At 43.9% G+C, this 24,997-nt stretch overlaps 1 protein-coding gene across 3 annotated transcripts in view; it reads right to left on the minus strand.

Annotated features, from left to right (window-relative positions):
- Window positions 1-22,308: 22,308 nt before the first annotated feature.
- Window positions 22,309-24,997, minus strand: part of LOC134086012 (NACHT, LRR and PYD domains-containing protein 12-like) — a 76,289-nt gene continuing 73,600 nt past the window's right edge. For all 3 annotated transcript variants that reach the window (XM_062539995.1, XM_062539994.1, XM_062539996.1), the window contains one exon: window positions 22,309-23,276. In XM_062539995.1, the coding sequence (XP_062395979.1) occupies window positions 22,933-23,276 (344 nt within the window). In that variant the 3' untranslated portion in view covers window positions 22,309-22,932. The remainder of the gene's footprint in view (window positions 23,277-24,997) is intronic.

The following is a 24,997-nucleotide window of genomic DNA, read 5'->3' on the forward strand; positions in this document are numbered from 1 at the left end:
CTGAAGGCTGTGATTGGCGCCAACTCTGTTGACCGGATACCAGCAAGTAGCCCACCCCCTATGGCTATATCGCCATCCGAAGAAGACTCCCCTGGGGAGGAGGATCTGTTTGTCTTACAGGAAGCAGCTCCTGAGGTAACCCCTAGACCACCACCTGCTCAACCAGTAGCTTGGAATCCTCCGGCTTCTGCATCGCAGCCTCCAACAGTGCCTACGGCCCTCTTGGTGCCAGCTCCATCAGAAGCCCCCCTTGCCCTAATGACAAGACAAGCACCTACTTTGGCAGCCTCATCTGCTACCCATCCGGCCAGTGGTGAAGTGGGAATGCGAAGGCCCGCACGGTCCACAGCTGGCCATCATTCCAACATCCACCATCTTCCAAGATCAGTGGGGGAGCGGGCACGAGGGGTTGTGAACTCGCTTGATCCTATGTCTAATTCAGTCTCTGCTCTTTTTAGGCCCTGGAGTTAATACTATGCTAGCTCTGTTTGGGGCATCGTCGGGCCGACGATGCAACAAGGGGGGGAAGAGTGTAGCAGTACGGAATTTAGTTCCTGTCTGTAGTGCCCGTATACTAGCAGGTAATTGGTCAACCAATGGCTTGGTGGGACTTTTGTATATATTCTCAGTGACCACCCTTTCCTGTTTTGCGTCCGACTGGCTGGTCGCTGCTCACCCAATTTCCGCTAGTCTACTCACACAGGTGACAGTTCGAGCGCTTCCTCTTGAGGTTCTGCTGTTTGATTTGGTGGCTGTTTGGTTGTACAAGTGCCTTTTGTGTATGCAGCTTCGTTGTGGATCCGTCCCCATCTCTGTTGCTGGAATCGCATCATAACCGGTATGTTTATATCTTATTTGCAACGCAAGTGGCCTACACGGTCACATAGTGAATGTTTGTTTACATTTTAGGTAGTCGCGGCTACATCCCATCTTAGCACTTTTTCCCTCTGCAACGCGAACCTATGGTACGTAACTCCGTTTCAGTGTTGGCCTGTCTTTTCTCTTTACTAGAATATTAATTGTACATTTTACTTCCGTGTTGCAGAGAACTGTAGTTAGTTAACAACGGGATGGGGAACTACCGCCGTGCTGCTGTGTGACCGACCGCTGCTGCTTTGTCTACACGACGTTGATCTCTCAAGCTGTGTTTAGCCTACCACACCGAATGCAGTAAATTGTCCCTTGTTCAGCCTACTGTGTTGGTTGCGTTGTTTAAATCAGCGCATACAAGCGACCGTAGCCTACCGTGTCCGTCCAAACTCACTAGCTGGCTAGCTATTAGGCTTAGCGTTACGTTAGACTCGACGTTGTCATAAGTGTCATTCTTGACAATACTCTGTGCTGATTAAGGTGTCTAACACTCTCACTTCCACCACTGACTTATGTTTTGATTTTGTGCTTTGTTTGGTTTTGCACTCTTTTGTTGTGATTTGCTTTACCCCTGGCAGGAGGCCATTTCCCATAATGCTGTTGATAACCAGTGTTCCAACACCTGTTGTTTTGTAACTTTTGGTTTTCTAGTTTGGATTTGCTTTGCCACTGGCAGGAGGCCATTTCCCCTGCGCTGCTGATAACCAGTGTCTCAACACCTCTTACTTTGTAATGTATTTCTGGTTTTCTGGTTTGCTCCTTTTGATTTGCCACTGATAGGAGGCCATTTCCAACTGCTGCTGATCACCAGTGTGCTAGTGTTTATTTATTATTTCATTATTGTGGTTTTTGCTGTTTATTATTTCTGGGGAAAATCTTTATTTTATATTTTGTTTGTTTATGTTACACTGTCAGAAGGCCCTTTATCCAGCTGCTGAGAGCCTATATCTTACTCCAAGCTATTGTACTTGCGTGTGTGTGGTTAAACCGTGTTAAACTAATTGTCCTCCCTTGTTGTGTCTTTTCTAGGAGCTGAGGCTGACGGTGGAGGGGCTGCTGTCTTCCTAGTGGTGTCCCCTTTCTGGTGTGCTACTATTCCTCACGGGTGCTGCCGATTTGACCTTTGCTGTGTGTGTGTGTGAGTGCGTGGACACTTTTGCAGTGGTGTGACCTCTTCCAGGACGCCTCCCTCCTTAGCTAGCCAGTCCCCTCGCTGGTAAGCCTCAGTTCCTATTGTCTGTTGTCCCCCTTTGTATGTCTGGTATACTGGAGAGAATTGGAGTGCAATTTTAGGTTTTGTCAATAAACTATTGTTTTACTTTGAATGAAACCACGTCTCTGACAGTTAATGAACCTGGGTGCCTTTTTGAGCAACTTAGTACACACATTTCCCTGGGTGAAACTCCCAGGGTGGCGTAGTCGCATAACATTCAAGTAGTATCTAACACGTTACTACCACTTGCCACACCTTGATGACATTAAATTAAGAAATATTTCCTGATTTGGGAAACTTTTAGTTTATTTTTCTTTCCATAATACCATTCGATCTTGCTGGAAATTATCAGACTTGAGAAACACGCATTGCATCGGCAACTTCGCTGCTCAGTAGACGATTCTGCCACTTTCTGTAGAGGCCAGCAGTTCGAGATAAAAGCTGCAGATCATAGACAGAGAAAGCATATGCTCTGAGAACAGAACACAACTGCATGTCAAGTGTAGCCGAGGGTCTGTCTACGCAGAAACAACAAGTGCATTTCTACATGTTCGTGACAAAATGTGGGGGATAGAATCGCGTTTCAGTGGGAATGCTGCAACTTATGTCTTTTTCTTCTAAAGACAATTATGTACGATATAAATGACAATTTATTTTTTTTACCGACCCGACCAAACATGACCCGCATATCATTAAAAATATTTTTTCTTGACCCATAACCGCGGGTGACCGCGGGTGACCGCGGTCGCCCGCTCGATTTGGATCAGCCCGCGCATCACTGATACATACATACACACACTCAATCGCAAAAAAATGTAGTTGTGCATCTTCAAATGGATGAAATAACACCACCAAACCCAATCAATGTCGAAATGTTGATTATATGCACGATTTTATCGTAAATTAGTTTTTGTCAACGTTAATGTGTCAGCATGAAGATGCACTTAGTTTACCAAATCTGACAGCAGGTCCAAAAATTAATTGTGACATTTACTGTAGGCTACACTCTTATCTCTGACCTAATGTATAGCCTTCGAGGCTTTTCATTATGTAAACCAGCCCAATAACACACAACTTATAGACGTACAGCCTAGATCATGTAAAAGTAGTTTTAGCGCAGTGAAACTTACTTTAATCACTCTTTTTTTAATCAATTCGCTTTGAAGAGACTTCCGTGGATTCACTTCCATTCAATATGTAACCGGCAGAGTAACTGTTGTGTCCTCTTGTGCTCACCGTAGCTCCCCTTCCCTCAGTCACGCCCCCAGTTAGCTTGCCAGTGGCTAGTCACTCATTAGCGGCAAGGGCATTTGGTTTAAAACCGGCACATCGGGTGGACTAGTAAGTGATCCCTCTGCTCGTACGTCCTCCTCACACTGTTCGCTGCGCGGTCGCCTTGGAAAGGTGTTTAACTGTGTACCAGACGCTTCCGGGTAGTATATTGTAGATCTACCGAAGGTCTTGGCTGAAAGACGCCGTGCGAACGCTGTGCAAACGCTCTCACTGTCTCTTGGAAGACTCGTAAGGTTTGCGTACGGGGATGTAACCAGGGAGTCCCATTCCCATTTAGGTTGAGTGTTGTATTCGGAGAGAAAGATTGTCACTGCTGCTTTGCCTCCGGTGAATTTAATGTATGCGTAGCTCTTGCCTCATTTTGTTTTCTTTATTTTGTTATTTTGCTTGCTCATTTGATTTGGCCTAAACATAGGCGTGGCTCATGATTATATTATCTGCCCTCTTCTCTGTGTGTCAGTAATAGGTGTGGTATTGGCTGCCCCAGTAGTCTGCTGTGGTAATGTACGGTGTTAATGCTAACATCTAGTTTTGCTTATTCTTGACCCAACCAGTTAGGCTTAACTGCAACACAAGTCTCTCCTTCTCCCTTCCAGAGAAACAGAGTGTTGAAGCTGTTCCGTGGGGCAGGTCGCTGATTCTGAGTCCTCCTCTTCGCGCATTTCACACAGTATTTGTAGTGGTAACGTGCACCTCACTATTTGCAGTGATCACTCTTTGTAGTACCTGTGCCTTTGAGTATGTGCGTGTGTATGTTTGTGTGAATAGGCAACAGCATCAGCAACACGGGTGGTGTGTCGGTCTCACTCCTCTTCCAGGACAGGTAACCTCGCCCTAACAGCTGATTCATTGGAACCATTGATTGTTCGTATTTTCATATCTCTGGTGGCAGCCACTACCTCCCTCTTGCTGGCCTAATAGGCCCAATATGCGTATCCCTACGTATACTGAGAAATAAAACTCCATACTGCTTTTTACTGAACTCTTGTTAATAAATATTGTTTATTTTTATATTGAAATACCACGTCTCTGTCATTACTTCAGTATCTGTGTGTGGGAACCCTCTTGTCTAAATTAAGGTGTTGGAGGTCTAGCTTAAGTAAATCTTGGTGTGAGAGTCCCCAGGTGGCGTAGTCGAGCACCCTAGAGTCAAGACCTTTTGTCATATGACTGCGTAGGTCACAAACTGGCGTAGTCGGCAGGATTAGTATACAGAGACGTGTGTATTTTCAATTGTTTCGTTTTTGTTTCATGTGGTTATTTGTTGTGTTTCTTTCTGAGCTACTGTTTAAGAGGCAATACACTTTCTAGTAGGTAATAGAGGCAAAGCAGCAGCTGGTACATCGGGGGACCCGACGACTGTACCAGGAGACGCCATATCGCCACACACTCTTGCTGCCAACCCAGAAGTAACCTATCCCTTCTGTTTCAGTTATGTCTGAAGAGTTACAGGAACTGAGGGAGCAGGTGCAGCAGCTTCAAGCGGACAAGGACCGATTGCTGTATCTCCCTAGGGAAAGGAAATGTCCTGTGTTCAGGGGCAGATCTGGTGTTGGTATTGATGAATGGGTGGAAGAAGTGAATGTGTGTGTGCGTGCAAGAAAGTTGGGTTCACGTGACGAAGCCTATTTTATGTTTGATCATTTAGATGGTGAAGCAAAAGATGAGATACGTTATAGGTCTAGGGAAGAGAGGGAAGACCCAAAGGAAATCATATCTATTCTTAAAGATCTTTATGGATGTTCAACCTCTTATGTTGCCCTACAAGAGAAGTTTTTCTCCAGGAAACAGCTTGATGGAGAGTCCCTGCAGGAGTATTCCCATGCTCTTCTCTCTTTAATGGATAAGGTGAAACAAACTTCTCCTGCTGAATCACTGCCCCAATCTGACTTACTATTACGTGACCAGTTTGTAGAACATGTCATTGACTCTGACCTCCGTAGAGAATTAAAACGGTTGGTGCGCCAGACTCCAAGGATGTCCATGTTGGATGTGAGGGCAGCAGCCATTCGGTGGGAGCGTGAAGGTAGGCCCAGTGATTTCAGTCGGGGTAGAAGTTATTCTGTCCCTTCCCTCTGCGCTATGCAGTCCTCTAGGAACCAGTATATTCCCCCTCCCCCTGTGAACCCAGCTAGTTCAGAAATGGCAGAGTTGAGAGCAATGTTGCTGAAACAACAGGAACAGATTAATGTGTTAACTAGCAGCTTGACTGCTTTACAGGGACCTACACGCTATGTCAGGTCTAGCCGCCCTTCCCCTGTCACCTGTAGGCGCTGTCAAAAACCCGGTCACTATGCAAGAGAATGTGACAATGAGCGAGTGGCCCCCTCTCCGACTTTAGATCCCCAAACCCATCGTCGGGCTGACTCCACTTCTCAGACGTCGGAAAACTAGCTCCCTCCAATGTGCAGAGCCACACGTTGGGTGGGGGCAGTATGGGCTCTCAGAGACAAACCCCGGCACGCCATACTGTGTCATCTCTTGTTGGACAGTGCCCCCAGGTAGCTGTCAGGGTAGGGGGAGTAATAGTTAACTGTTTATTGGATACAGGGTCCATGGTGTCCACTATGGTGGAAAGTTTCTTTTTAGACAATTTTCAAGACCAGCTCCAGCATTGTCATTGGTTGCAGCTTCGTGCTGCAAATGGTTTAGCAATACCCTACACAGGCTATGCAGAGTTAACTGTTGAGTTGCTAGGAAGAGTAATCCCTCATCGTGGCTGGTTAGTAGTGAAAGATCCCCCAGGTCAGCCTCTTCCATCTGCAGTGCCTGGTGTACTGGGAATGAATGTAATTCGAGAATGTTATGATGAGCTGTTTGGCCAGCATGGCCCCGCCCTTTTTGACCTTCCACCAGTGGTTCACGCTTCACCTCCATGGCAGAGAGCTCTGCAACATTGCCACTTAGCCCAGTTCAATTTCCCTGGAACTAAGACAGGGGTGGTTAAAGTTCGGGGTCGGAGGCCCATCCACATTCCTGGCGGCACTGTCAAGTTGGTGCCTGCCACCTGTTCTCCCCAGTTCTGTAGCGCCCCTGCTGTTCTTTTTGAGCCGGTTACCACTTCGTTACCTGAGGGCCTTCTTGTTTCACCTGCCCTAGTTCAGGTAGAGCAAGGTACAGCTTTTATTCCCATTGTTAATGTTGGATTTACCCGTGCTACAATTTACCCCCGTAGTTCAATAGGTGTAGTGGCCCATGTCACAGTTGAAAGTCTTCCTTCAGGCATTACGGAGGTTGCTCAGGGAGCTAATACTGTCACCGCCACCCTCAAGGCTCACACTGGGCAGGTAAACGGTGTGAAGGAGAAGATTCAGGCCATTGACCTGTCCGTGCTCTCAGAGCCTGACCAAGAGCGTGTGAGGGCCTTCCTGTTGAGGCATGAGTCTGTTTTCTCAGCGTTTGAGGGTGATCTTGGCTGTACCAACCTGCTGTCACACGACATTCCCCTGTTAGACGATCAGCCTGTTAGGCAGAGGTATAGGCGTCTCCCCCCTTCTGACTATGAGGCTGTGAAGGCCCACTTACAGCAGCTTTTAGACAGCCAGGTTATCCGGGAAAGTAGTAGCCCCTATGCCTCTCCCATTGTTCTGGTGAGGAAGAAGGATGGCAGCCTCCGCATGTGTGTGGATTACCGACAACTCAATCGCAAGACACGGAGGGATGCCTTTCCCCTTCCTCGCATAGAAGAGTCCCTAGATGCATTGTCTGGGGCACAGTGGTTTTCTACGCTGGATTTAGCTAGCGGCTATAACCAGGTACCAGTGACCGAGGAAGACCGCCCAAAGACTGCCTTTTGCACGCCCTTTGGGTTATTCGAGTTCAATCGAATGCCCTTTGGGCTATGCAATGCTCCAGGCACCTTCCAGCGTTTAATGGAGAGGATGTTTGGAGCCCAAAATTGTCAGTCCCTCCTACTGTACCTGGACGACATCATAGTGTTTTCGTCTAACGTCAATGACCACATGACCCGCCTAGACTTAGTGTTGAGCCGACTCCAGAAAGAGGGTTTAAAGGCTAAACTGGAGAAATGTTGTTTCTTTAGGAAAGAGGTCCAGTATCTGGGCCATTTGATCTCCTGTGAAGGCGTGTCTACGGACCCAGCCAAGGTGTCTGCCGTCGCCAACTGGCCCCACCCTACCAATGTCTCGGAGTTGAGATCTTTTCTTGGATTTGCTAGTTACTATAGACGATTTGTTGAGGGATTTTCAAAACTAGCTGCCCCGTTACATCGTCTGGTAGCTGAGCTGGCAGGGACTAAGACAAGGAAGGGCCACGGACCACGGCTAGATGGATCCTGGACCGACTCCTCCGAGCAGAGTTTCCAGGAGTTGAAGAGGAGGTTAGTGAATTCACCCACTCTGGCTTTTGCTAACTTCACTCTCCCCTTCATCCTTGAGGTGGACGCCAGCCATATTGGTCTTGGAGCGGTGCTCTCGCAAGAGCAGGATGGAAAAGTTCGCCCAATTGCCTACGCCAGCCGTAGTCTTAGTCCTCCTGAGAAAAACTATAGTTCCATGAAGCTGGAGTTCCTAGGCATGAAATGGGCAATGACGGAGAAGTTCCGGGAGTATTTGTGGGGCCAACAGTGTACAGTCTGGACCGATAACAACCCTTTGAGCCATCTTGATGCTGCGAAGTTGGGTGCAACTGAGCAGCGATGGGTAGCTGAGTTGTCTGCTTACAACTACACCATTCGCTACCGTTCAGGTCGGTCGAATAAGAATGCAGACTCTCTGTCCAGACAACCCGCTGCAGGGACTGCTCTACCTGTGCCCGTGCAGCAAGCTGCCCAACGAGAGGGGTGTCTTCAGGTAACCCAAGCGGCCATGTCTGTCTTTCCTGCTCGTACCACTGAGGACCTAAAGTCTCTGCAAGCAGCAGATCCAACTATCAGTGCCTTCCTCCCATTCTGGCGGGTGCGGAAGTCCCCTACCACTACAGCCCGGGAACGTCTACCTGGACCAACCAAGGTACTATTCCGCCACTGGGATCGCATGGTGGAAACTGCTGGTCTGCTGTACCGCCGGATTCACCGGCCTGACGGAGGTGAGGAGGTTTACCAACTCCTGCTGCCAGGATGCCTAAGGGGTGAAGTTCTTAAACAGCTCCACGATGATCACGGCCATCAGGGCATCGAACGCACCACTGAGCTAGTGCGGCAGAGGTGCTATTGGCCAGGGATGAGGGACGACATCAAACAGTGGTGCCTAGATTGTGTGCGATGTACCCTCGCCAAGGCCGGTCACCTCAAGCCCCATGCACCCATGGGACATCTGATGGCAGCCCGTCCTAACCAGATCCTAGCAGTGGACTTCACCTTTCTGGAGCCTTCCAGAGATGGTAAGGAGCAGGTGTTAATAATAACTGATGTGTTTTCTAAGTTCACACAGGCGGTGCCTACCCGGGACCAGAAGGCGGCGACAGTGGCCAATGTGCTGGTCCGGGAGTGGTTCTTCCGGTACGGGGTCCCTGCTCGCCTCCACTCCGACCAAGGCCGCTGTTTGGACAGTGCGACCGGTTTAACCGCACAATGCACGATCTGTTGCGCACCCTCTCGGCTGAGCAGAAGAGTCGCTGGCCTGAGTATCTGCCTCAGCTGGTGTTCAGCTACAACACCACCATCCATCAGTCAACTGGTGAGTCTCCACATCTCATTATGTTTGGTCAGGAGCCTCAACTACCTGTTGATTTCCTTTTGGGCAGGGTACCAGAACCAGAAGATGGCAGAGTGAGTGAGTGGGTGCAGGAACATCAGAGACGTCTAACTGTGGCTTTCCATGGGGCTAGAGAACGGTTACAGGCGGCTGCAGCACGGAGGAAGGAACGGCATGACCAAGGAGCACAGAGTGTTCCATTGGAGGTAGGACAGTTTGTCTTTCTCAGAGACCATGGAGTGAGAGGGCGCACCAAGATCCAAGATGCCTGGAGCCCAACCCTACATCAAGTGGTCCGAGCCCCACCTCCTGGTGGTGTGGTATACTCAGTAGCCCCCGTGCATGACCTCAACAGGAGTCGGCAAGTACATCGGACGATGCTGAAGCTTGCTCGTCCACCTCACTGCCCAGAGCCCCCCGGTGTACCCATGGAGCACCCGACAGCAGTCGCTCAGGAGACTGAAGATGATCACACCGGTCAGTGGGTCCTTGTAAGGGCACCCGGAGCCCAGATACAGCCTGCCCATCTTCACCCAGTTGCCCCACCTCCTGAATCGTCTGGTCCGGCCAGCCCCGTGGTGCAAGTCGAACTGCCCGCTCCGGTTCCATTGACCCCTACAGCAGCTAGCCCCGACCACGGTATCCTAGCTCCACGAAAGACCTCCCGGACCAATGCCGGAACCCATGGAAATCTCCATCACCTTCCAGTGTCAGTGGTGAGTAGGGCAGACGGGGCTATGAACTCCCAGGTACCTAGTTCTAGTAGTGGGGTAACAGCAGTTTTCAGACCCTGGTGTTAACATGGCTATTTGGTTGTTGTTTTTCTTGTCACACTTTTGTCCGCTTTATTTTATTTCTTTTTCTTTGTATCTGCGGGACGCCGACAAAGAACGGGGGGGTAGAATGTAACCGGCAGAGTAACTGTTGTGTCCTCTTGTGCTCACCGTAGCTCCCCTTCCCTCAGTCACGCCCCCAGTTAGCTTGCCAGTGGCTAGTCACTCATTAGCGGCAAGGGCATTTGGTTTAAAACCGGCACATCGGGTGGACTAGTAAGTGATCCCTCTGCTCGTACGTCCTCCTCACACTGTTCGCTGCGCGGTCGCCTTGGAAAGGTGTTTAACTGTGTACCAGACGCTTCCGGGTAGTATATTGTAGATCTACCGAAGGTCTTGGCTGAAAGACGCCGTGCGAACGCTGTGCAAACGCTCTCACTGTCTCTTGGAAGACTCGTAAGGTTTGCGTACGGGGATGTAACCAGGGAGTCCCATTCCCATTTAGGTTGAGTGTTGTATTCGGAGAGAAAGATTGTCACTGCTGCTTTGCCTCCGGTGAATTTAATGTATGCGTAGCTCTTGCCTCATTTTGTTTTCTTTATTTTGTTATTTTGCTTGCTCATTTGATTTGGCCTAAACATAGGCGTGGCTCATGATTATATTATCTGCCCTCTTCTCTGTGTGTCAGTAATAGGTGTGGTATTGGCTGCCCCAGTAGTCTGCTGTGGTAATGTACGGTGTTAATGCTAACATCTAGTTTTGCTTATTCTTGACCCAACCAGTTAGGCTTAACTGCAACACAAGTCTCTCCTTCTCCCTTCCAGAGAAACAGAGTGTTGAAGCTGTTCCGTGGGGCAGGTCGCTGATTCTGAGTCCTCCTCTTCGCGCATTTCACACAGTATTTGTAGTGGTAACGTGCACCTCACTATTTGCAGTGATCACTCTTTGTAGTACCTGTGCCTTTGAGTATGTGCGTGTGTATGTTTGTGTGAATAGGCAACAGCATCAGCAACACGGGTGGTGTGTCGGTCTCACTCCTCTTCCAGGACAGGTAACCTCGCCCTAACAGCTGATTCATTGGAACCATTGATTGTTCGTATTTTCATATCTCTGGTGGCAGCCACTACCTCCCTCTTGCTGGCCTAATAGGCCCAATATGCGTATCCCTACGTATACTGAGAAATAAAACTCCATACTGCTTTTTACTGAACTCTTGTTAATAAATATTGTTTATTTTTATATTGAAATACCACGTCTCTGTCATTACTTCAGTATCTGTGTGTGGGAACCCTCTTGTCTAAATTAAGGTGTTGGAGGTCTAGCTTAAGTAAATCTTGGTGTGAGAGTCCCCAGGTGGCGTAGTCGAGCACCCTAGAGTCAAGACCTTTTGTCATATGACTGCGTAGGTCACAAACAGGACTAGGCAGAGCCCCTTTAGGGAGAGCCGGTCCACTTCCTATTAACTCCATTGTACCGGATTGTTCCTGCAATCTGTTGAAATTCCGATAGGGGCGTTGCCGAGCAAGTGATAAATGAATTGTGGTCTATGGGGCTAAGCGGCTAGAACTCGTTTTTTTCACAGTTGACAACTTCTTTTCTTAATGTACATTGTCGTAGTAGCTACCTGAGTATAGGTTTTCCACTGGAAATGAAATAAAAAGTCACTCATGTCCTTTCTGCTTTTCATAGGATGGGCCGTTTTCCCTGTAACATGCTAGCATTTAGCTCATGGATGCTCGCGACAATCGCGACCGATTACGACCGTCGTGAAGCTGAACCTTCTTTTAGGTCTATGGCCGTAAAGTGGTTCGCTTGTGTCACGTGACATGAAAACTTTGAAAGGGTTTTTAGGAATAACAACAAATATTGAAAATTGCATTGGTCAGCTGATTGTCAAGTCAAGTTATCCTGCATCGCATGCATTAATGCAATATCAGGAGAAAAAAATATATAAAGACAAATGTGGCATTGGGGGGTTCAGCTCATAGACAGTAAAAGATATGGACAGAGCTATCACGTAGACGGCAGCAGAGACAGAGGAAGCAAATTTCAACGTTTTTTTTAGGTCTTCTTATTCCGTCATAGGTCTCCTGCGCAGGCTCAGATGTCGTACATGTGACGTAGGCACGTAGTCTGACCGAGTCTGACCTATGGCGACGCTTTACTCTCGCTGGACGCATGCGCCTTTAACACTTTAGCATTGACTTTCGAAAAACGTTAATTACTCCGCCGATAAGACAGTTACGAGATTATTATGTCAATTTCACAATGTAGTATGTACCCCGACAATAGAAAATGTTCATATAAAGGCTTAAAACGCTTCAGCTGTAACGTTATTTGATGTCAAAGTGGCGCTTACGCCCCATAGGATTCAATGGAATGGCCAGCTAGCCACGGTCTTCTCGTTAGCATGGCGGCCGCCATACTGTCTACACTCTCAGAACGTTCGCTGCCCCCTTGGTTCAGCTCCATTGCTACCCATTCATTCATCACTTGCTCGCGATCGCCCTCTAGTTGCAGTACCATGCGGAAGTATTTAGCAAGTGGTCCTTCTCCCCTTATTAGACATTCTCTGGACTAGGCAACTAATATGGAAGCCCGTTTCCGCCACTTGGTGGAAAAAAACTGGCAGATACTAAGTCATAATTATGAGATGCAAAGTCGTAATTATGAGATAGAAAGTCATAATTATGAGATAAAAAGTCATAATTATGAGATGCAAAGTCATAATTATGAGATAAAAAGTCGAAATTATGAGATAGAAAGTCATAATTATGAGATAAAAAGTCATAATTATGAGATAAAAAGTCATAATTATGAGATAAAAAGTCGAAATTATGAGATAAAAAGTCATAATTATGAGATAAAAAGTCGAAATTATGAGATACTTTCTCATAATTATGAGATGGTAAGTCATAATTATGAGATTATAATAAAGTCGTAATTAAGATTATAAAGTCAAAATTTTGACTTTATTGGTTGGTAGCCTGCCTTGACCTCGCATCACTTCCTTCCCGTTCAAAACTGTTGCCGGCAGTGTTGCGCACGTTCACACTCTTCAGTAGCCGGCCTACCTAAATCTAACAAGTTAGGATTATTAAAACAATATTTGAGATGGGAAAGTGGTGCTAAATTTCTATAAACTTTATTCAGTGAACGGGTAAAGCCGTCTGTTTGTAAGCAAAATCAAGAAATACGATCTCTTAGTTCTGTTTACCGTTACCTAGCAACCCCAACAACAAGTGAGTAAATAATTAGTATTCTTCGTCCCATTACAGCAGGGCGTAGTGCAGCGGGTTAATGATCGGTTTACCATGCCTGAGGTGTGGGGTTCGACTCCCAGTAGACCTGCTGTTTTTTGCATATCAAAGTATGATCGATTACTTCTTTTTTCTTAGATGACGTTGCCTCGCGGCAAATAAGAGTTTGTGCTTTTTGAACCTATAATATATGACAGGTTCAAAAAGCACAAACTCTTATTTGCCGCGAGGTAAAGTCATCTAAGAAAAAAGAAGTAATCGATCGTACTGTGACATGCAAAAAGCAGCAGGCCTACTGGGAGTCGAACCTTACATCTCTGGCATGGTAAATCGATCATTAACCCGCTGCACTACGCCCTGCTGAGATGGAATTGAAGAATACTAATTATTCATTCACTTGTTGTTGGGGTTGCTAGGTAACGGTAAACAGAACTAAAAGATCGTATTTCTTGATTTTGCTTACAAACGGACGGCTTTACCCGTTCACTGAATAAAGTTTATGGAAATTTAGCACCACTTTCCCATCTCAAATATTGTTTTAATAATCCTAACTTGCTAGATTTAGGTAGGCCGGCTACTGAAGAGTGTGAACCAAAGATTCTAGAACAGAGCAAGATGGATCACTGGCCGGAGAACACGTTGGATTTTTTGAAGTACATTTTAACGCTCCATGGGCGCCATTTTGGTAAGCCGAAAAGTAATAAATCGTGCCTTTCACACGGCCAGATCATTACCGAGTAACAAAACAAAACAAAAAACAGCTGGCAACGGCAAAAACAGCTGTTGAGGTGGGTTTATATGATTGGAACTGTGTCAGAAATGTTGCTGAGCTTACCGAAATGGCGTCCTGTACCGTACTTCATTCTTTTGACGCAACTGATCCATCTTGCTCTGTTCTAGAATCTTTGGTGTGAACGTGCGCAACACTGCCGGCAACAGTTTTGAACGGGAAGGAAGTGATGCGAGGTCAAGGCAGACTACCAACCAATAAAGTCAAAATTTTGACTTTATAATCTTAATTACGACTTTATTATAATCTCATAATTATGACTTACCATCTCATAATTATGAGAAAGTATCTCATAATTTCGACTTTTTATCTCATAATTATGACTTTTTATCTCATAATTATGACTTTTTATCTCATAATTTCGACTTTTTATCTCATAATGATGACTTTCTATCTCATAATTTCGACTTTTTATCTCATAATTACGACTTTTTATCTCATAATTATGACTTTTTATCTCATAATTTCGACTTTCCTATCTCATAATTATGACTTTTTATCTCATAATTATGACTTTTTATCTCATAATTATGACTTTCTATCTCATAATTTCGACTTTTTATCTCATAATTATGACTTTGCATCTCATAATTATGACTTTCTATCTCATAATTACGACTTTGCATCTCATAATTATGACTTAGTATCTGCCAGTTTTTTTCCACCAAGTGGCGGAAACGGGCTTCCATAAACTAAAGACTGAAAACCAGGAAGAGCTTTTCGCTCTGACGTGACGTAATAGGCTCAGTGCACTAAAATCACTTAGTACTGCCGTTTGACTTCCGGTGGAGCGTTAACTATATTGAAACGGCATCTTCTGTTTTATTCTGCTCCCTAAATATTCACTAAGACACGAAATATCTTGTTTTCCCAATAATACAAATTTCTTCGTGCTCAAATCCTTCTTTATCGTAAAGTGTTGATTCGCTAGGTGCAACACTCAACTGGGTCCGTGTAGACACGAATTACCATAGCAATAGCTGCAGGTTCTAACATACCGGAAATCTAACGGCAGTACTAAAAACGCTTGTGCACAGAGCCTATTGCAGTTATTGCATTGGTTATGAGATGGTATAATCTTGAGTTATTGTTTGATTTAAATAGACTATGCTGGCTTCTTGTGTGTGTGTAATAAAGTAGTGGTGACTGGTTAGGGACAATATTACCACAGTTGTGTATCCATTAATTTAAATAAACCTATTTCTGTTTATTAAAGGAGCATTTCACCCATTTGCATTAAGCTTTATATTGTTAGAAACCCAGTCATATTTTTGAATGGTCGTGCGTCATTCCCTCATTTTCCCCTGAGATGGGAGGAAAAAAGCCAAAAACGTACTTTTGGGTTATGTGGATAAAAGCCAATAACTCCCAGAATTCCCTGCCTTTCACTGCCTTACCAAGCCACCCACCGGGAAGTAGCTACAAGTACACAGAAGGACTCATTAATGTAACATTTTGCCATTAATAATGATTCTGATGATGAAATGTCCCGCAAATTGACAGCATATGCTAGAATACCCGACCTTTAACAAGTATTAGTATCGCTAATACTATTTGTGCAATAACATTAGGCTAGCTGACCTTGTGAAAGATAGTCCATCCTAGTTTGAGCCATCCCGGGCAAAGCCTCCTAATCGACAGCCAGTGATCCTGATCGACAGCCATGCTTGCTGCAGGCCTTGATGGAGGCCTCCTGTTCTGTGCTGTATTACGACTCGTACAGGTAATCTTGTGCATCAAATTTACATACCAGATCTTCAGAATCCCCATTTGCCATATCAGTTTCAATATCAGCATTCAATGAATTAGTATTTAATATTAAATTGTAGTTACTTTTATTCACGTTTGTTCAAAGATTTAGTGTAGGCTAAGCCGTTTTCACTCCCTACTTCGATGCAGCTCCATAGGTTCCCATTCAATTCGGTCATGTTTACCCTAAATGGGGGTGGGTGCGTGCAACACACACAAAGTTTCCTGATGTGTACGTATTGTCATTGCTTAATCAAATCAATTTGTGATAACATATTTTTTTATTACTTATGTGCATTAATAATGTAGGAATATTTATTTGATTATTCCTTAATAATACTTCAACTTCAACTTCATGGAAACACATTGTGTTGTGCAAAAAGTTTACATATGTCTCCATTCCTGAAAAAAATATTGTTATGAAGAATATGTGCATTTCTCCCATAGGGACATGTTGTGTTCTATAGTAATTATTCATTCATATTGATGCAAATGATTTACTGTACTTCTGAGATTTTGATTTTCTTGAGATATTTCTACTACTTAAACAGTCATGTATTCATCATCTCACAATATTAATAAAAATAAATACTGTAAACACAGTGCAAAGACAAGCACAGTAAAGAGTAGTGGTTTTATTTCTTATAAAATGAAATATACATTTTGCACAAATATTACTCCAGGCAGTTAACAGTAACGTTAGCTTGGACGCTACGCAGGAACTCTATGAATGGACCTACTACAGTGCAGCGGAAATCTATGGGTCTCTAGCAAACACCTAGCCAGTCCTTAGCAGTGCACCTTGTGCGCTAGTTTATTGCTGGATGGAAGGCTATCCCTCAGTAGCACCAAAACGATGAAAAACAACATCTATGCAGGAAAAGCTCTAACTAGCCAAGTCAAAACAAACATTGAAGTGTGAAGACTATCATCTCACCAAAAGAGGTCATAGAGTACAATTATATCATATATAAAACAACTATTGTAGGCCTATACATTCTAAAATTGTACAAAAATATATATTTTAAAATATCACAATTTATTTCATATTCAAAAAAATATTTACCAGGCATGCTAAACAACAATGATCACAAAAATATGTAGGCTATAAAATCTGATGTCAACACACAATTCTTATGTTCACAGGTACAATGTTGTAAAACCAGACTCATTTACTTTGTGAATAGAGTCTGGGACCTCATGATTGGAACATGTTGGTAATGTGATGGGCCTAGACTTTCAAGTCAACGTTAACGTTTAAAGGGCCACTTCACTGATTAGCAATAAGCTTTGTATCTTTAGAAAACCAGTCATGTTTTTGAATGGTCGTGCATCATTCCCTTAGTTTGCCCTGAGATGGGAGAAATAAGGATTTCAATGTTGGACTTCCTGCTGTCAATGTTGTAAAAATCATCATTTTACATCATTGAAAGCAGGAAGTCCTATTCATGGGCTTAATTGAAATCCGTATTTCTCCCATCTCAAGGCAAACTGAGGGAATGATGCACGACCATTCAAAAACATGACTGGTTTTCTAAAGATACAAACCTTAATGCTAATCGGTGAAGTGTCCCTTTAAGTCAGGGGTCGGCAACCTGCGGCTCTGGAGCCGCATGCGGCTCTTTAGCGCGACCCTGGTGGCTCCCTGGAGCGTCTTCAAACATGTATGAAAATGAATGGGGGGATTTTTGTTTGTTTGTTTTAATATGGTTTCTGTATGAGGACAAACCTTCTTAACGTTTTCCAATGTTGTAAAAATGTGCATAATAAATATTAACGTTCAACATTTCTGTCAACGAAGATTTGATAGCCTGCGACACACGTTTCAGGGCCAGGCAGGTGGCTGTAAACCTATGGTTGTAAACAAACCGGCAGGTGTGTCAGCATGGCCATGCCATGGATCCCAAAGGGAAAAAGAGAAAGATAGCCGATGAGATCAGGGAATTTAAGCCAGAATGGACCGAATAATTTGCTTTCATTGCCATTGCGGAAGGATTGCCTGCATGTTTGCTTTGTAATGAGAAGTTGGCGAACAACAAAAAGAGAAAGACATTTAGAAAGACATTTTCAGGGAAGGCACGCTACATTTGCAGCCGACTACCAAGTTGGGACTGAGAGAAAAAGTGCGATTGCAGTAGCCTACTTCTGGAGAAATTTTGTTGCAACCTGAGAGATATTAAAACGTGGAAAACAGCGGTTCACGGATGGTGATTACACGAAGTTGAACTTAAAGCACCATATACAGCGGAGTAGTCACGTGGTGTGTCATTCTCTCCGACATGCGCTGCAGGGAAAAACATTTAATCATGAAAGCTCATTATGTAGCCTCGTTGTAGCCTACTCAGTCATTTTGATAGTAGGCTAATATAGATAATATACACTTACAGCCTGTGTTGCCTTCATATAAGGCTTACATGAGGCTTTTAATTTTTTGCGGCTCCAGACAGATTTGTTTTTTGTTTTTTTGGTCCAAAATGGCTCTTTGAACATTTTGGGTTGCCGACCCCTGCTTTAAGTCATTGGCCCAGCCTAACCAATACCATTGATCAGGATTCCTAATGTGTAAGGGATAACGGCCGAAGAGGTGACTGGTTCGATGGAAATAATGGCTAGGTGGAGGTTTAGAACTCTGGCGATGTGTAAAGCATGCAGACGGAGTTACCTCCACCTAGCCATTATTTCCATCGAACCGGTCACCTCGAAGGCCGTTATCCCGCTTATCTCCCGTTTGTATTCATCACCTGTATATTTAGAATATCATTTTAGTCCACCGTTGCCACTTGTGTAGTGTTCATTTCCTATTACAATGTAAACGTTTACATCCCTAAAACTGCCTTGATTGTAGAACTACTTTCCGCCACATACAGTATCAACTTTCTACTTGCAGGACTGCGGTTACTAGTTCTAAATGGATGGTTGCTATGGCCAGTCGTTAGTTTTAGGAATAGTATTTTAGGATTATAACGCTGGACTCTTGTTGCTGGGCTGCTCCAGTAGCCTATCCCCCTTGAGCTGGTAATAATTGCACTGTAGTCCAGGTCTAGGTAGAACCAGCCGGGGGTTAAAGGAATACGCCACCCAAAAATGAAATTAAGCTAGTCTCGGTCACCCCCAGAGTTAGAACAGTGAAAAAAACCCGGTTAAAATCCGTCCGGGCATTCTCCTGCTTTGGGAGCAGCGATTTTAGCTTTAGCTTAGCACAGTTGCTGTAGAAGAGGGGTGTCAGTGAGCACGTCCTCCAAAAAAGCGACCGAGACGTCTACATTTTTTTCTAAATATATCTTGGGAGCCGTGTGTTCAAAACGAGTACAAATCATAATGCAAAATCGAACGAGACTATTACCTGGGCAGATCTTTACTTGGAACTATATTCAGCCTCATCGCCGACGAAGCACCGCTAGCTAGGCGCAAAGTTCTCACGTAGCACCACTTGAGTTGGGAGCATAGGTTGGGAGTTTACAAGACTGCTACGTGAGAACTTTGCGCCTAGCTAGCGGTGCTTCGTCGGCGATGAGGCTGAATATAGTTCCAATTGGTGCATTATGTAGTAACCAACCAAAATTGACATTTCCGTTGATTAAAAACAGCATGATAATGTGTATTTTACTCAAAAATGCTAAGTAAGAGGACAGTATGTCAACTATTGCTCAGCTTACATTGTAACAATCCACCTTTTAACTTTGGTTGTGCTCATTTAAACGCACAAGGGGTTCTTTTCAATTAATATTTGCAGTCATATTAGTCATGAGATCAAGTTTGGAGGTTAAGTGCTTCTGATAGTTAACCAATTTATTGTCAACTGGATGATGAATGACAGCAATTCTATAGGCAAGATGGGTGTGCTATGCATTCTGTTTTCTGTTGTCAGATATTATTATATTATTGACTAAGTTAGAGCTATGACATAGCCAACCATAAGCTAAGCTAACACATATTATCATAAAAGGTTAAGGTTTTCTTTTGAAGTTCATTGAGGACATAGTATCTCAGTCTAAATCCTGCTTAGTTTGTAGTACAACAAAGTAAAATTAATAATAATAAATATAGCCGCAAGCGGTGATGGCGGGCCAGGACATTTCGGAATCTATAAAAGAAATACGTACTTGTTGGTGGGCATGTGCATTAGCAACACACATGCCCACCAAATTTGGTTAATTTTCATCAATGTATGTGTCAACCACAACAGACAACAGGCTAGGTGGCGTTATAGAGTCCCTAAGCCACACCCTAGGCCAGAGCTCTGTCTCTGACTAAGGCTTAGTTCACACTGGCAGTCGAAATCCGATTTTTTGCTTATCTGGATTGTATATAGCTTGAATTTTGGGTAGTCTGAACTGCCAAAGGTGAAGGTGGTTTCAATATCACTTACTATCGGATATGACTCAATCTGAACAGTCGAACCACTTGAATAGGATTTCAACGTATCCCTTTCGTCATTTGCACTGCGACAAACAATTGCAAAGTAATTCTGAGTGACGGAAGTGATTAATTGATTGATTCAGCGCGTGCGCCAGGCCATGAGAACAGTCAGTCAGAAAGATCAGATTCTGATCGGATATGCAAGACATCGGATTTCGACTGCCAGTGTGAACTAACTGCAGCAATAACACACAAGCCTACCTAATTGTCGTGAATTAATGTGTCAACCATAATAGACAATGTGCTAGGTGGCGCTATAGAGTCCCTAAGCCACACCCTAGGCCAGAGCTCTATCCCTGGCTAGCTGTAGCAATAACACACATGCCCACCAATTGTGGCTCATTTTCGTAAATGTATCAACCACAACAGACAATGCGCTAGGTGGCGATATAGAGTCCCTAAGCCACACCCTAGGCCAGAGCTCTGTTTCTGACTAGCGGCAGCAATAACATAGCCGGACGAGCCAGACCCACATCAAGATGTAGGGTCTGGACACTCACCGTAGACAGGGCTCAATCGGAGGGGTGGGATAAACAGTTGTCTTTCAAATTCCCTCCCCGCAATAGGATAACGCTAAACGAATCATCTTCTTGTTTTCAAGTAGCAGGATGCGTAACCTTCCCTCTCCACGCAATAGGATAATGCTAAACGAATCATCTTCTTGTTTTCAAATAACAGGATGCGTTACCGTCGCAACTTCTGGTCGCATGTCAGTCACCATTATGTTAAGCCCACCCACCGATCTATACACGCTGTGATTGGACCGCTGGTGCTGGGGGTTCTCAGCTCCCTGGCTCAATGGATCGTGTCTAGACTGCCCCGCCAGCCAAATTACATTTGCTGCCACTAAGGGCGTCTAGATTTCTAGGCTAGCAATAACACACAAGCTCACCAAATTTGATTCATTTCGTGAATGTATATGTCAACCACAACAGGTAACACATTAGGTGGCGTTATAGAGTCCCTAAGCCACACCCTAGGCTAGAGCTCTGTCTCTGACTAGCGATAGCAATAACACATGTGCCCACCAAATTTGGTTCATTTCCGTGAATGTATGTGTCAACCACAACAGATAATGTGCTGATAGGTGGCGCTATAGAGTCCCTAAGCCACACCCTAGGCCAAAGCTCTGTCTCTGATTAGCGATAGCAATAACACACAAGTCCACCAAATTTGGTTCATTTTCGTGAATGTTTGTGTCAACCACAACAGATAACGTGCTGCTAGGTGGCGCTATAGAGTCCCGAAGCCACACCTTAGGCCAGAGCTCTGTCTCTGACTAGCAGAAGCAATTCCACATATAGCTGCCAGGTTACATCCCATTTAAAACCTTTTTTCTGCCTATAACACCAACTTCCTGTTTGTTAATAAGACGCCATAATTCTGAATTTCGCCATTTCAATATACTTCGAAAATTAAAAAATCTGGTCGCAATTCCTCTTGAGAAACTGCTCAAGATCATTTTAGAGCTTATATGACATGATTTCGATAAACCGTCTAGGAGAGTGTTTCAAAATATGTGCAAAAATCATAATCATAACTCAAATTCTTCTTCAAAGATTCACTATTAAGTTTAAATGTAAAATTGAATTTAATAGAACACACATATCCACCAAATCTGGGCCATTTCCATGAATGTATGTGTCTACCACAACAGACAACACGTTAGCTGGCGCTATAGAGTCCCTGAGCCACATCCTTGGCCAGAGCTCTGTCACTTAGTAGTGTTACCAATTCCACACATAGCTGCCAAATTTCAAAAGTTTCAGAGCATGCCAAGTTGGTGAAAAAAAGGCAAAACGTGGCCCGGAAGAAATTTAATCTGAGCAAAAACAATGAGGCCTTGCACCTACGGTGCAGCCGCTTCAGCGGCCGCACCTTGGTGCCCGGGCCCTAATAATTTACGTTTGAACATTGTCATACACTAGCAGGCCTTGCCTAGCCAGTAATAGACACCATGAATCCCAATCAGTACCTTGCAGGAGGAGCAATATCAAGTAGTGGCTTAGGCTAAGTGCCTGAACAGCATAAATCAAATGGAATTCTGATAGGCAGTTCCCTCTATATACTGACAGTTTGGCTATATGTGTGTGAAATGTGAGTCATGGCCTGTTTTACTGTAGGTAAAGAACATTGTTAAAATTCACTTATTATTCTGCAGTTCCATTGTGTGATCAGTGTGTTAGGCTGTATGTTGCAGCTGAATTGTTTTTCATTTAGTTGCTTAAATACTTAATTGCATCGTTAAATTAATACTTATTTGTAAGCATTAATTTTGAGTAAAATACACATTATTAAGCTGTTTTTATTCAATGAAAATGTCAATTTCGGTTGGTTATTACATAATGCACCAATTGTTACATTTGGCAAAAAAAAAAAAAACGCAACACCCGCATTATGTAGTAACAACCGCAATATGTAATAACTTATTACATAATGCAGCAAAATGTATTACATATTGCGTTCAAGAAGTTTATTACATAATGCGGCAGATTATTACAGAATGCGGCAATTATTACATAATGGCGTGCACATTTATTACATTATTACATAATGCGGTGTTATTACATAATGCGGTGCTACAAGCCTTATGTCGTGTGCAGTCTGTTAAATAGTCTAGATTTCATGATCTGTACCCATTTTTTTTGCATCGGGGGGGGGGGGGGTGGGTTCTTTGAGATTGTGTTATCTGATCTGTGATTTCACCATCTCATTTAATAAAGGATTAGTCTGTTTGAGGGCCAGCCTTGAAGAAAGTCAAAGTCAAAATGTTTTGTGTAACCCATTTCTCCTAGATGTGATTGATCTCAGTTTATGTCTATCTAAGCCTTCTGACCACTGATCTGTGAGTCAAGACTGTAACATTTTCCTCTGACATCAGTGTTTCTTGTTTATTTCTCTCTAAAATAATTTAGGATATCCTGCATTGCGGACTATAGGAAGATGTCATATAGTCATGAGGTCTCTCAAGGTTTTTCACCAGGTACTTATCCCATTGCTTAAGAATCCTGTAGAACTCCTCCTGGGCGTGACCTCCTTTATTTTCAATCATGACTAACAGAGTGTGGTTCTGTTCGGCTTTTGAGGCCTTGCTCGTCACCACGTCTCTCTCCAGAGAGTTCAGAACTCCACAACTCTCCAGATCAGTGAGGATGGGCGCCAGGAGCCCGAGACGAGTCTCCAGCGCTGCTTTGTGTCTGTGGAAGAAGTCCTGACCTGGCGGGGTGTAGGGACTTGACAGCATGGTATCCAGACCTGGAACAGGAGGCTTCGGATATTAAAGTGTTCTGGGGTAAGATGAACATGAACAGAAAATCAGCCAGTATTTAGGTTTTATTTTAGGTTTTCCTATTAGATTCAGGAGGGGTGTAGCAGCCGATAATGTAATAAAGTCCAATAACGTAATAATGATCAATAACATAATAATTGTATTGTAATAAAGCCAATAATGTAATAATTTGCCAATATGTAATAACATTTCTGAACCAATAATGTAATAATGTTTTGCCAATAATAGAATAAGTTACTACATTATTTTAGTTACTACATTATTTGCTGGTTATTACGTTATTTTATCGGCTTGGTTGGGGGAAAAAATATAAACATGTAATAACTGCAACCAATAATATAATAACATACTGATATCACTTCATTTAAGGTTTATTTACTAGATAAAAAGTGTCACACTTCCATGGCACAGTACTTAGCTCTGACAAATAGCTTGAAATTATAAAAAGACAAAGTACAGATGGTACGGGTTGAGAATGCTCCTTTCTTTCCCGCACATCGGGACTCCCGAAGCATCGGGAAAACTGCAACCGCAAGGGGGCAACATAGACCGCCCTAATAATATGAAGGTTCGGCTCATGGAAAAACCCGAGGACACCGCGCTGGTGACAAGCGGAGAAAAGAGACATGACGCTCGGCATGTTAGATTGCAGTTGCAGAGCCTACCTCACAGCTCTCTCACTCGACGTAGCCTATAACTCTGTCAGTCCAGCAGAGATGCCAGAGCAACGTTTTGGTCAATGGAGAGGGAGAGAAATGCTCCGCATATCCGTCTCATTTAATCATTAAAATGAAAGTGATGACTGGCGAAATTAATCAAACAACGTTTCAATAAACCATTGTTGAAATGAATGAAAATGGTTTTAGAAACCTATAGGCCTATCAGAAGGAAATAGCCTTCAATTCAACCTGAAATAGGCTACTCGAAAGGCAACCTTAGATTAATTCATGAATTCATTAGGCTACGGTTACAAGACCGCATTTCCGTGAATAGGCTATTATTGTCAATGTCAAGGCGAAGACGAAAGAGATGGACAAGATGGACATGTTGGCTACATTTACATGCTAGGAATACTTAGAAATGTGTATAGGCTATTTTAAAACGGAGGCATGTTCATTTTAACCGGCGACGCTGAGTAGCCTACATGTACCCAGCACTTGTTATCACAGATTTTGTCCCCACCACTTTTGACGACTGAAAATAAAATGTATTTAACAGAAATCTCTTTAATACATGCCTATGTTTGTCACTTTACTTATAACCGTAGGCTACATGCATGGAGAAGATCGCGCATTTTGTAACATTGTAACAATGGATGGTCAGATATGCGATAGGGCAGTGAGGGTGATTCATTGTAACCATCGACTAGGAGGCCTATAGCTCCGCAATATAAGTTTCTAGCAACGTATGTATCGTATGCATGTTCATGTTGATTCAGAGATGGGCGTCAAGCTATATGACAGCATTTTATCATGTGGTGAATTAATAACTAACGTCAGTTTAACATGTCAGAACTTTTGATCGGCGTTTCAAGTCCATGATGCGAATAAAGCATGACGGTGTTAACAATCGAGCTGTGGCGCAACTGGTTGAAGCATGTGCAAGGTCCGCCAGCTATCGGGGTTCGAAACCCACTCGAAGAACCTCTCCGGAACTCATCAAGAGAAAAGTTGTCGTTTTATTAAAA

Source organism: Sardina pilchardus, chromosome 1, assembly GCF_963854185.1.
Source record: "Sardina pilchardus chromosome 1, fSarPil1.1, whole genome shotgun sequence".
Lineage (NCBI taxonomy): Eukaryota > Metazoa > Chordata > Actinopteri > Clupeiformes > Clupeidae > Sardina > Sardina pilchardus.